The sequence below is a fragment of the Volvox carteri genome, assembly GCF_000143455.1.
Source record: "Volvox carteri f. nagariensis unplaced genomic scaffold VOLCAscaffold_103, whole genome shotgun sequence".
NCBI lineage: Eukaryota > Viridiplantae > Chlorophyta > Chlorophyceae > Chlamydomonadales > Volvocaceae > Volvox > Volvox carteri.
The window spans coordinates 235014-246296 of record NW_003307646.1 but is presented as its reverse complement, the minus strand read 5'-3'; the positions used below and the strand labels follow the sequence as shown (position 1 = coordinate 246296).

The window sequence follows — 11283 nt, the reverse complement described above, 5'->3', positions numbered from 1 at the left end:
GGCTTTGGATTCCTAGTCGCAGCCTTGTGACATGTGAGCATTGTGCGTTATCGCACGCACATCCAGGAATCTGGGTGTCTCGTTTCCTATCCAGCTTGGTTTTATTGCAACGTAACCCCAAGCGAGCAGACGACGCGTTAGATGGCGTGTTGCATATCCGTATTGACTGCTGTCTTCTCCCCCGCTCTCGCTGCTCACGTGCCGCGCAGGTGATCCTGATGGGCCTGGTGGAGGGCTACCGTGTGAACGGCGGCCCGGCCGGCGAGGGCCTGGACCCGCTGTACCCCGGCGAGTCGTTCGACCCCCTGGGCCTGGCTGACGACCCGGACACCTTCGCCGAGCTCAAGGTCAAGGAGATCAAGAACGGCCGCCTGGCCATGTTCTCCATGTTCGGCTTCTTCGTGCAGGCCATTGTGACCGGCAAGGGGCCCATTGAGAACCTGAACGACCATCTGGCCAACCCGGCCGTCAACAACGCCTTCGCCTTCGCCACCAAGTTCACGCCCAGCGCGTAATGTATCGCTGCTATGTTTGCTAGTCGAGGCGGTTGTCCGCATCTGCCGGCCGCTGCTGCCTTCAGCTACGTTACGTTGTTTAGCTATGTGAACGTAGACACAGCATAACCAATAAACTGCCAATACCGGTATACGAGACGTCACATGCATAGCAATTGCAGGCAGTAGTTGCCTATCCGTCGCTGTTGGGTAAATACGCATGGATGCGCAGCTTGCCAAAACTGTTGAGTGATGCGTGGGTGCTTGTCAGTTATTTCCATCGAACCTCGTTGTCGCACTGTGGCCACCTCTGTTTTTGATGTCGTGTTCCTGCGATGAGTTCCCGCGTGGTGAGTGGTGAGCAGCGGCGGAAGCGGTCCTGTTACGGGCCTGAAGTTTTGATGTGGGTGTTTCCTAGTAGGGGTTTCCCACAGCACGGGTGTTGAGGTGGAGCTCTTACTTTTGGGTGGGGTATTGGGCGGCGAGACGTGAGATATCAAGAGCTTCATACAAAGCGCATGCACATGCTGGATGCGTTGCGCCAAGCAAGCTCCTGTAACATTTCGGTGTTCATGACATAAGGAAGGTCTCGGTTCCAGTGCTTGTTTCACCGCTTCTTGGGTCTGGAGCACATACAGCCATTTTGGTGGGTACGTACTGCAAAGGCGGCCACGCAAACAGGCACACATGGAGAACACGCGCGAGACACGAGCTAAAGGAACATCAAGCGTACAGCGGCCTCGGCCTCCGCGAACCAGGCTCGCTACCTTCCTCACAGCCAGGAACTACGTTGCCACTGGAAGGTACCCCGATGCACCAAGAAGGCTTATTGTGGCGCTCGCCTCGGGCTTATGTGTCCCGTTTCGGATAGCACAGCATCAGCACCACGAAAAAACGTGTCGATATGCATAACACAAACACACACATACTCACAAACACATACACACACACAAACACACACAAGCTTACAAACCACACACTCACTCTCTTTCTTTTTTTGTCATGCAGAAACACACAGACGCACGCACACATTCACACACACACAGCCTCGGGCAGGGAAACCAAACGATTTACACTGTCCTTCAGGCCACGTTAAGCCGCGAACACTCCGATCCTAAGGTCCTCCTGGGCCCAATCTCTGCAGAGTCATTGCACCTCCGTTAGGGTCCTGAACAAGTCACCCAGCAGGCCTCCCAGAGCGCTCCCTCCGCGGCGCATGTTGAAGAACAACCCCTCCACGCGCTCCATCAGGGCCCCCAGGGATTCATCCCGCCGCAGCACTCCGTCGCTGTAGCGCTCCCGCACCAGGGCGAACATGTCGTGAGCGCGAGGGGAGATAGGCGTATGCTCCACAGCCTGCGAGGCGGCGCCACACCCGATAACGACAGCCGTTAATGCCCAGGACTAAGATGGCGACCCCTTCAATAGCAACCTCAGCATGTGCCCGGCGCCTCCCAGCTCCATCCCGTAAAATGCATGTTTTTTGCATTATAGTTACATTACATTACAGGCCCTGTATCGCGCTACAATATTTGATGGTCGACCAAGTCCATCCGCCATAGTCGGGGTCAAGCTAGCAGGGCCAGAAGTCTGTGATGCACTGCTAGGGGACGCACGGATATGTGTGATGCCAGGCCGAAGAGAGCTGGCCTGCACCACATGGGGCCTCGTACCAGTAGCACGAGCTCCGTGAAGTGACCCGTGGGGGTGTCCAATGGACTGTCTTTAGCAATAAAGGCGTCGTACAGGGCCCTCGCGTAGGACATCTGAGCCGTGGAGCTGCTGCCAGAGGCTGCCGCTAGCACTTGCAGCACGGCACGCAGAAGCCAGAGATCCGCCTCGCCAGAAGGACCTTGCCGGGCGCACGAATACAGGGCTGCGATGCCAACAAACGACGTGGAGAGACCATGCTGTTTATGACATGATTAATATGATTGGTGCAGTCCCATGGGACAAAAAAGGACACCGCACAACCCGCAGGCCAATGGTGCGTACCTCGGGCACTGGAAAACTTGGCTCAGCAAACGGGAACACTTCGTACGATAGATAGGATGAAAGCAGTTTGGACGTAGGTTTGACCCAAGGCTAAGGCGTCCCTTGGAGCAGTTGAAATGGCTAAAAAGTATATGCGGCTGTGTGCGTATGCGTGTGTATGTATGTGTTTGCGTGTGTGTAATTGTGCTGGAAGGTGCTAAAAAGCATATACATGCGCATGGTATGAACCCGAGGATTTGCGACCGTGCAGCCCCTAGCCGCACCAGGACGTAGATGCCCCACAGCGGGCACTGCTTTCAGACACATTCGACTAGGAAATGATAGCTATGGTGCTTGAGCTCTGCCCAGCGTGCACACGTCTCATGAGCGCAGCAAGCGCACGGCCCACAATGCCGCCTCACCCTCGGCGAATTCCTCTGCGTCTTCTCCTCGTATGAAGTGCGGCAGTGCACGGCCAATCCCATCTGTACCAAAAGACCTCCACAGATAGGATGCGAAGGCGGAGTGAATACGGCGCGCCGAAACCACGGCGCCATTCCTGAGGACGCGCGCGATCGTCCAAACAAATCCTCAGCAGGGCGGCAATGGGTCGTCAGCTTCCCCTAGCCCCCCTAAGGCAGTTCCAAGTGGCAACCCCTCGCTATAAAGGGGGCAACCTTTGCACATTATTTGCCCTGACGTGTCGACGCCCATGGCTCTGGGGACTTAAAGATGCACTGCACTTGCTTTGTAAAGGAAACGCATCATCCAAAGCAACCGCAAGCCTACAACCCAGATCCTTCCTTAATCCGATCACACAGGTAAAGGTGAAGCGAGTGCTAGATAGCAGTGAAGCATGTTCACAATTTAGGCCGACCGCTGCCGGGTCACCGCCCATCAGCCCGTACTTGTTGGCCCATTTGACCGCAGCTGCGACAAGCCTTGCGTACTCGTCCACGACTGGGGAAGCAACGGCCTGTGACGAGGATGACGACGATGTGGCTTGACCCTGATTTGCGTCAGCCGATGTGCGGGCAGTTAGCGGGAAAGCCCGGATGATTGCCAACACACGTGATACCGTATCCGCATCAGCAGGTGTAGACGCTGCCACATAAGCCTGCAGGCCAGTGCACACGGCGTTAAGCAGGTGACGGTCCCAACTCCATGGCTGCCGCGGCATGCACAAAAAACATTAGCACAAGCAAGCCGACGGCTTGGAAGGGCGCGGACGCCATTACGGCACACACTTAACATCGCAAACGCCAAATGCCCCATCTTGCAGGTGGCAAATTGCAGGCAGCACACATGGTGAGACGCAAGGGGGCCATCAGCCGTGTCACTGGGTTAAGCCCCTTAGGAGGTGCCATTTTTTGGGCTGGAGTTCACATTTCTTCTCTTCAGACAATAGAGTTCCCAGCCCTGGATCCTGTTATCAACATGTGTCACCATGCACGGGCTTAACAGCACTACACCATGTGAAGTCATGCGGCGCAAGCCATGTCCCATCCATGTTCCACACTCCCTAGCCTTGCCGCTGGTAGCTGGCTAAAAAATAAGTGCTCAGCTTTCTGGTGTTCTGGCCACATCGCATGCCGCAGCGATGCATGCGGCCCTACCTCAATGAGGAGCATGCCCAGCTCCACCCCACAAGTTGGTTGGCCATGGGCTAGCTGTGTGACTGCACCCTCCTGAGGCAACGGAGGCAGTAGACTTCGGTAACTAAAGGTCTGTGGGGCCAAGCCGCATGGGAATCGCCTGGCAATCTAAGATGCCTAGCAGTTGATAAGGGGCTCGCGGTCCACCATAGCAACATGCATGAATGGAAAACGTTTGGTCTGGTAACTGGGAGCTGATACCACTCCTCCATCTGTGCCAGGACTATAATACAATAGCCGTAGCGGCAACCTTAAGAAAAACATCGCGTCTGAATCTTGTCGCACAGACCGCGGGAGTTCGAAAGAGTTGATAATTGCCTGGGGAAAAAGCAGCTGGGATGTCGGCTGCCCAGATGCAGGCACACTGCTGGGGGGCAGGCTGCGTGAGATATGCGTGTCCCTAAGGTCACTACACCTGTAGGATGGCGACAGCGTCTGCGAATTGTTGCCGGGCCTTGCTGCGGTGGTATGACGTCTTATACATTTGCTGCGCCTCATAGTAGGCACCCGATTCAACAGACTCTCGTATCCTTGCAAGCGTCTGTGATTTGCAGACACATGGTTCACAGGCACGCGTAGGTCATGCGGTGACAAGCCCCAAACCCCAGGCAACGCATCCGCAGCGGACCGCACCTTCTCGACAGACGGAGGCATGCTGTTATGAGGATTGTCAAAGCACTTAGGGATCACCAGTATACACGGCAGGCAGCGCAAGCTAGCCCTCTAACCAAACGGATTCTCCAAAATTACTCTACTCGACATAGATATATACGAGCTTTATTATGAAAACTTCTATGGAAACTTCTATGAAAACTTTGCATTGACATAGGCTTGGGGCCTTCGTTATGTTTCAGGCGATACGTACGGCGGAATAAGAAGCTTTCACATGAACTGTAACGCCGCTAAGGCGGCCCTTGGCTCACCGGGCCAACGGTATCGTACCAACGGTACATCCAAGAACTATTCATAATCTTCCAATACCAAACGGTATTTATCAATACCACCTTTATCGTTGGATAATTTCCTTTTTCGCAACTGCTTGCCAACTGCAAGCTTTGTTACAACTTTGGTATCTTAGACCAACCGGTCAAAAGACCTCGGAGTCGAGTACTCCAACGCTTCCGCACCTACATCTCAGTTTCTTCAAACATTTTCTATTTAGCCCTCATGGCCAGTCCCAGGAACCCTCAACGCACCCAGTCGGCGGAGGCCGACCATGAGCGCTACCAGCTGCGCCAGGTGAGCCCGTCAAAAGCGCAAAAACTGGTACAAAAGGTCCAGGACATGTACGAAAAGTACGTGAGACGCGCCCAGCGTAGGGGCATAACACCGCCGTCGCGCATGTTTGACAAAGTCAGACAATTCTGCGAAGAGCAAGACTATCGCTCCGCACTAGGCTTCCTAATGGAAGCTAACGAGGAACTCTCTCACGTGCAGAAAAGCCGCGAAATGAGGGAACGCCTAGCCAATGCGGCGCAGGACGCCGACAACGACCCAACAGGGCCGGGGCCATCGCGCGCACGCACTGCGCAGCCAACGGCTGCCACAACGGGGCCGACCAGGGTAACGCTGCCCACGGCCGCGCTCCAGCCGCAACGCGGCACACGGCAGGGTGAGTTGCGTGAAGAGCGTGAACGTAACGACACCACTGCGGCTGACCTCGTCCCGCCTGAGGGGGGGTTGCCACCACTTTCCCACCCACACCGCCCAAATGGCGCAATGCCACCATGTAGATTGGTGCTTAGGTCCCCGCAACAAAATGTTGCACGTATTATCGCACGAACTGACGATATGGACCCCGCGGCACACCCAACAGGTGGAGCCCCCAGCGACGACAAACTCGACAAGCTGATGGACAAAATCGACAAAATGTCGAAACGAATGGAAGACATCGAGGCACACATCCAGGCCAAAGCCGCCGGGCCTCCTCCAGGCGGTCCGCCAGGGTAGGTTCCGTTGTTACAATGGTATCGAGACGGGGCCGCACGACTTCCGATGAAATCTTCGGGTCGGTGGTTCGATTCTGACAACAAGCAGGTATCGCAGAAAGCGATATCATGGGTAATGGATAAACCAGCGCACAATGCGTGAGGTGGGATGGCTCCAATGCTCGATATAATGGCCGCGGACGTCCATTGCTAAAGGGGGGGCAATGTAACGACGCAAGGCCCAACTGAGCATCCCGGGTTACGCCTTTGCTTTGTTACATGAACCCTAAGGATCCATTTTGCAATTGTTGGCAGTAACAGGGTTCGTACCTTACAGATCGAGTACAGTAATATTCCTGCAGAAAATCCTTGCGTGAACAGTATTTCGATATCGGAGAAATGGACACTGAGTTGGCAAGCCTCTCCAAGGAGGAGTTGATAGCAAAACACAAAAAGCTCAAGGATCAGGTGTCTAACAGTAGCCTATGCGAATCTGCACAGGTTTCCGCCGGGGCGTTCACACTGACGAGGCGGCCTCACGCCACTGCAGGCTGACTACGAGAGGCGGCGAGCAGATGGTCTTGCCGAGGAGCTGAGGCTTGCTAAGGAACACAATGTGGTCGTGGTGGGTCCATTGTCCGAGACTCCGCCGCACCGCTGCGTTTAGATATTCGCAGTATGACCTGGTCTTTCAATGCATACAGCAAAAGCAAATTGAGCAAGAGGAGGAGTACATAACGAACAAGCTCATGAAGCGCCTCGACCAACTTAAGAAAGAGAAGGCGGTGCTGGCCAGTGAGGTGCGATTGTGCCGAAAGAAGTGTTTATCTGAAGTTTTTGTCTTCAGTTCTTCGTTGCTACTGAAGATAGATCTGCTCTCTCAGGTAGCACAAGAAGAGGAGTTTCTCGCGAATACGCTTCAAAAGCGGCTTGAGAAGGTAAATTTTCGTTCTTGCCTTGGCGTCGTGGCATTAAACTGACGTGGGGCCATCACATCTGCAGCTAGCGAAGGAGAAGGTGGATTTGGAGAATCGGCTCGAAGCGGAGCAGGTGCGGAAAGGGATATACCGCTGCCATGGGACCCCGCGATATTGGGGGTATAGATAATAGGCTACATTGCACTATTGCAAAGAGAAGTCTTTAAGGCAGTTCATATACGTACGTGTGTTGCGTCAGTAACCCGTGGTTTGTAGGTGGTATTCGGCACTTACACGCCTCGTTCGACAAGGTGTAAATGTATTGTGTAGGCAAAGAGAGCCCATGATGCTTACTTCCTGTTTCCGCAGGAGTACGTTGTTAATAAACTCCGGAAGGCGATTGATCAGCTCAGCGTGGTGGGTTCAACTTCGCGGGTTGGGGTTGTGGTGCGTTCCGGCACCAGTCTCCGAGACATGACGTTACGTGCAAATATGAATGGAGCGTTGGCAGGGAGCAGGATTGTCCTCCTGGTTCAATGCATTAAATGGCACGGGTTAAGGGTTCAATTGTGCGTGCAAGCGTGCCGGGCGCTTGTATCCCATGGCAAGCACCATGCTCTGTGCTTCAGGCATCTCTTTCCCCCACCGTACACTGGCGTTGTCGTGTGGATATTGTCTTCAAATGATTTGAGTCGGGTCTAAGTCGCAGTTGAGGGAAATGAGCAAGGTGGTACACGAATAACTGTACCAAAGCGAGCTCCGTAAGCAAGCGACATGTTAAGAGTTTTCCAATGGAACTGTAGATGTAGCGTGAATCAGAGGAGTGATCTGAAGAGCCCGTAGAAATAAGCGGCACTGTAGTGGTGAAGGGCAGTTAGGTGGATAATGTGCATGTACAGAGATTTTGCCTCTGGTGCTGCCATGCCTAAGAAATTATTTGAGGAACATTGTACGCACTACAGGAGAAGAACAAGCTCATGTGCGAGAAGGTGGAGCTGGAGAACCAGCTGGTAAGAATTGCGTCGTGACAGGAGGAGCAAATTGTTATGCAGAAGCCTTGCCATAATCTCAGTTCCCTAGGGTTAGCTGTCGGTCACGAACGGCTTGAGACACGGATTTGCGCATAAACCTGCTATTTGATTGGTCCCTCGGGTTGGGACACGTCCATTGCTTTCCCTGTTTTGGTATTGTTTTGCGTTTTGGGAAAGGACTTCCGTGAGTTTGTGTTAATATGTGTTTGCGGCTACAGGAGTGCGAGCAGGAGTACATCCTAAACCGGCTCCAAAAGCAGGTTGACAAGCTAGCTAGCGACAAACTCTCCCTCCAGAAGGTATGTAACAGGAGCGGAGCGGGTTATACACTTGCAGTCGATAGTTGACCCTTTGTAACTTGTGCATTGTTTCGGCTATGCACTTGCTTTGGCACAAATGTTAAAATTGGAAAAATACAGAGAAGATTTGCATGGCAGCTGCGCAAGGATGACACGCACAAATCTAGACATGGTTCCAAATTTTCACGTCCATGGCCCCCCCGGCTTTTACGGACACACCCGCACTTGTGTGCGGACTTGTAAGTTGTAACTTGCTATGCACTTGCTGCATGTCGTTGATCAGCTTTGAGAGTATAAGCAACTTTTGTGCTCTGTCCTGCTGATGGTTGCCTCATGCAGGAGAAGGCAGAGCTCCAGAGGACGGTGAGTATCCAGGTTTGAAGGATGCATGTGCCTTTCCAGATCTCGCGGACCACATATGCGTTACATGTCTTTCACAGGTTTCGGACCTGGCGGCCTCGGTGGACAAGTTGAACAAGGTACGGATGTACACGATGTGGAAAAGGCAGGTTGTGGCCGTTATGCATCGCCGGGTTGAGGAACGCATTTTGGGATTATTGCAGGACAAAGTGAATCTGGAGAACATGCTGGAGATGGAGGAGGAGAGGTGGGTGATGACCTGGTCATCGCTCGGTCCCACTTGCAAACCTGGCGGGGTAAAATTTTCCTAATCTGGAGTATCTTGGGATGTCATGTTGCTGTTGTGAAATCTCTGTGTAAGGCTATGATTACCTCGCATCTCTTCGCAGCATTACAAACAAGCTGCAACGGCGCTTGGAGGCCGTGTTGTCAAACCTCCGTCTTATTGAGTCCAAACTGGAGGTGAAGGGCATGACCCTAAAGGACCTGGGGATTTCCGCGGCAGACCTACATAATGAGTAAGTTTATCATGCAAGTACTACTGCTTACGATGATGCTATGGGGTAAACGAATGCTAGTAATATGTGAGTGTCGTTACTGCTGTGTTCGCTGCTGCATCCTTTTATCTCTTACCGCGCAGCTGGCCACGAGTGTACAGCCGCAGCCCGTCGAGCACCAACCACTCGATCGACCGCGTGCTGAGTGGCGCGCTCAGCGGCGGCGTGAGCGGCTCTGCCAGCGGCGGCGCCGTGGGCCCTTTGCATGGGGTTGGGAGCAGCGCTGTGGCTATCACGGGCAGTAGGCGTGAACGGCCACTAAGTGCACAGAACAACACGCCAGAGGCGTTACTTGCCAAATGAGCGCAGGGTGGTGTCTGTCAGAAGGCAGCTTGTGCATCACCTGTGCAGACTGCTACGAAGCAGTGTAATCGTAAGTGTATGTGTGCGGCGTCGGCATTGCGCAAAATGAACTGCACCATTTTTGAGGCTTCGTCTGCATCAAGTTTTTTCCTATGATCCCAAATCGCAGCATTGCTCAATGTTATGTGGGGCAGGGGTAGTGGCCAAGATTGTGGCCGAAAGGGTGGTTCTCCGAACGCGGGAGGTTGCAAGTTAAGTGCACGGATGGGACGAGTGGTCCCGTGACGAGCGCCTGACATGTCATTGAAGATGGTAACATACGACGGGCGCCTTTAGTGTCGACAGGGACTATGCATGGTACGGATTGCCGACCGTATTATGGCCGGACGCACGTGAATTCGTCTTTCGATGGTTATGGTGTCCTGCCATGCAATTATGTAATTTCCTAGCCACGCTTGTATGGGTTGCGTCACCCTTGGACTTTGTGGCCGTCCACGCTAGGTAGCTGTCTCGCTTGCAACCAGTGAGCTGGACTGTTGTAATTCTGACCTGTGTTGCCAGTCCCATATGAGACCTGGTGGTATTTCCCCAATCCCTCACGTGTACACCATCTTGGCCGACTAATGATCAGCATACAAATGGCTGGGATACAGCAACGATTTGGGGCCGTACCTTACGGCCTCGATTACTAGCAGAGCTCACGTTTTCCGGAGGCTACAGGTTCCCGTGTCATCCCGGAAGCCGGAAAGGTTGGCTGTAGTCCAGATGTACGAAGAGACTTTGGGATGGAGCAGTATTGAGTACGAGCATGGGTTATACCTAAGTTGTGTAGACATAGATACAAGGCGGGGACGACCTGCAATGTTGGGCATGGCCAACTCAACGGCCTAGGATCCTTCCTTGCTAGTGTACACACCAGTCAGCAATACGTCTGTATTTTACACTATTGGAACAGCAATAAAAGTTCGGTGATACAAAAATAAGGAGGGACTTCAATGCAAAATTATGGAGTTTTAGGATGTCCTAGTTGAGTAGTGTCCTTGCTTCTCTTGCGCATTATGTTTGGGTATTAGATATTTTGCGTTGTATTATGTACTTTTGGCACCAAGGCTCTTGGACCTCTGGCTCGTTACATTTCCCTGGGTAACGCAACCGAGGTGCAACACACCTATTACTATATGTTAGGACCCCGTGTGCCTTGTTGGCTGGGCCGGGTCTGAGCATGATAAATAGGACGGTGCGTACCTCTGGGGTCTTGGGAATCGGACTTAGCCCGGTTATCTCCTTACGGCAACCGCCGAAGTACGGTGGTATGGCAATGGGTCTGCGTCTTTTGCCTAAGCTTACCGCATTTTGGATGGCATAAGGTGCGTGCGTGAGTTTTAACTAGTTCACGACGGGTGGCTGCATACGATAGATATGCATCGCGACGCTTACTAAAGGATTTTAGCCCTCAACAACCACAATCCGCACATTGTTATACGTAATTTGTACATCGTGCCTTTTATAAAGCCGCAATGATTTGTATTGCCATTTGGGGAAGTTTACAACAGCAAACTCACATACGACACAATTCCTATCAAAGGAGTCATAGAAAAATTATTAGGACCGCGGCTGTCCATGCCACAGCTTGCCATGGCAGCGCACATATCGACCGCGACTGCTGAAAAAAATCCACAGCGCGTGCCTGCAAGGAATAGCCGCGATGCGGCGGATGCGCGACGGCGTACGCGGTCAAAAGCGTGAAGTACTGTGGCTTATAGCA

The 11283-nt window shown here is 53.1% G+C and overlaps 3 protein-coding genes across 3 annotated transcripts; 2 read left to right on the top strand and 1 right to left on the bottom strand.

Annotated features, from left to right (window-relative positions):
* Nucleotides 1-200: 200 nt before the first annotated feature.
* On the top strand, nt 201-1218 carry VOLCADRAFT_84624 (uncharacterized protein). Its single transcript, XM_002958705.1, has one exon. It carries the CDS (start codon nt 219-221, stop codon nt 513-515), a length of 297 nt encoding a protein of 98 aa, XP_002958751.1. The 5' UTR covers nt 201-218; the 3' UTR covers nt 516-1218.
* A 275-nt stretch (nt 1219-1493) lies between these two features.
* On the bottom strand, nt 1494-4777 carry VOLCADRAFT_121754 (uncharacterized protein; the record flags this gene model as incomplete). The annotated part of the gene is made up of 7 exons (XM_002958691.1): nt 1494-1850; nt 2168-2370; nt 2891-3027; nt 3212-3585; nt 4085-4156; nt 4539-4664; nt 4757-4777. The coding sequence occupies 7 exons, from the start codon at nt 4775-4777 to the stop codon at nt 1641-1643; spliced, it is 1143 nt and encodes a 380-aa protein (XP_002958737.1). The 3' UTR covers nt 1494-1640.
* A 1617-nt stretch (nt 4778-6394) lies between these two features.
* VOLCADRAFT_121752 (uncharacterized protein) lies at nt 6395-10072 on the top strand. Its single transcript, XM_002958704.1, has 13 exons — nt 6395-6519; nt 6602-6676; nt 6756-6851; nt 6936-6989; nt 7054-7101; nt 7338-7385; nt 7931-7978; nt 8218-8298; nt 8638-8661; nt 8739-8777; nt 8862-8905; nt 9048-9176; nt 9299-10072. Exons 1-13 carry the CDS (start codon nt 6451-6453, stop codon nt 9516-9518), a joined length of 975 nt encoding a protein of 324 aa, XP_002958750.1. The 5' UTR covers nt 6395-6450; the 3' UTR covers nt 9519-10072.
* Nucleotides 10073-11283: the final 1211 nt, after the last annotated feature.

Coding starts and splice junctions, on each gene's coding strand:
- VOLCADRAFT_84624 (XM_002958705.1), top strand. CDS start 219: ATGGGCCTGGTGGAGGGCTACCGTGTGAACGGCGGCCCGGCCGGCGAG.
- VOLCADRAFT_121752 (XM_002958704.1), top strand. CDS start 6,451: ATGGACACTGAGTTGGCAAGCCTCTCCAAGGAGGAGTTGATAGCAAAA. Junction 7,386..7,930: donor CGATTGATCAGCTCAGCGTG/GTGGGTTCAACT, acceptor TACGCACTACAG/GAGAAGAACAAGCTCATGTG. Junction 8,299..8,637: donor ACAAACTCTCCCTCCAGAAG/GTATGTAACAGG, acceptor TGCCTCATGCAG/GAGAAGGCAGAGCTCCAGAG.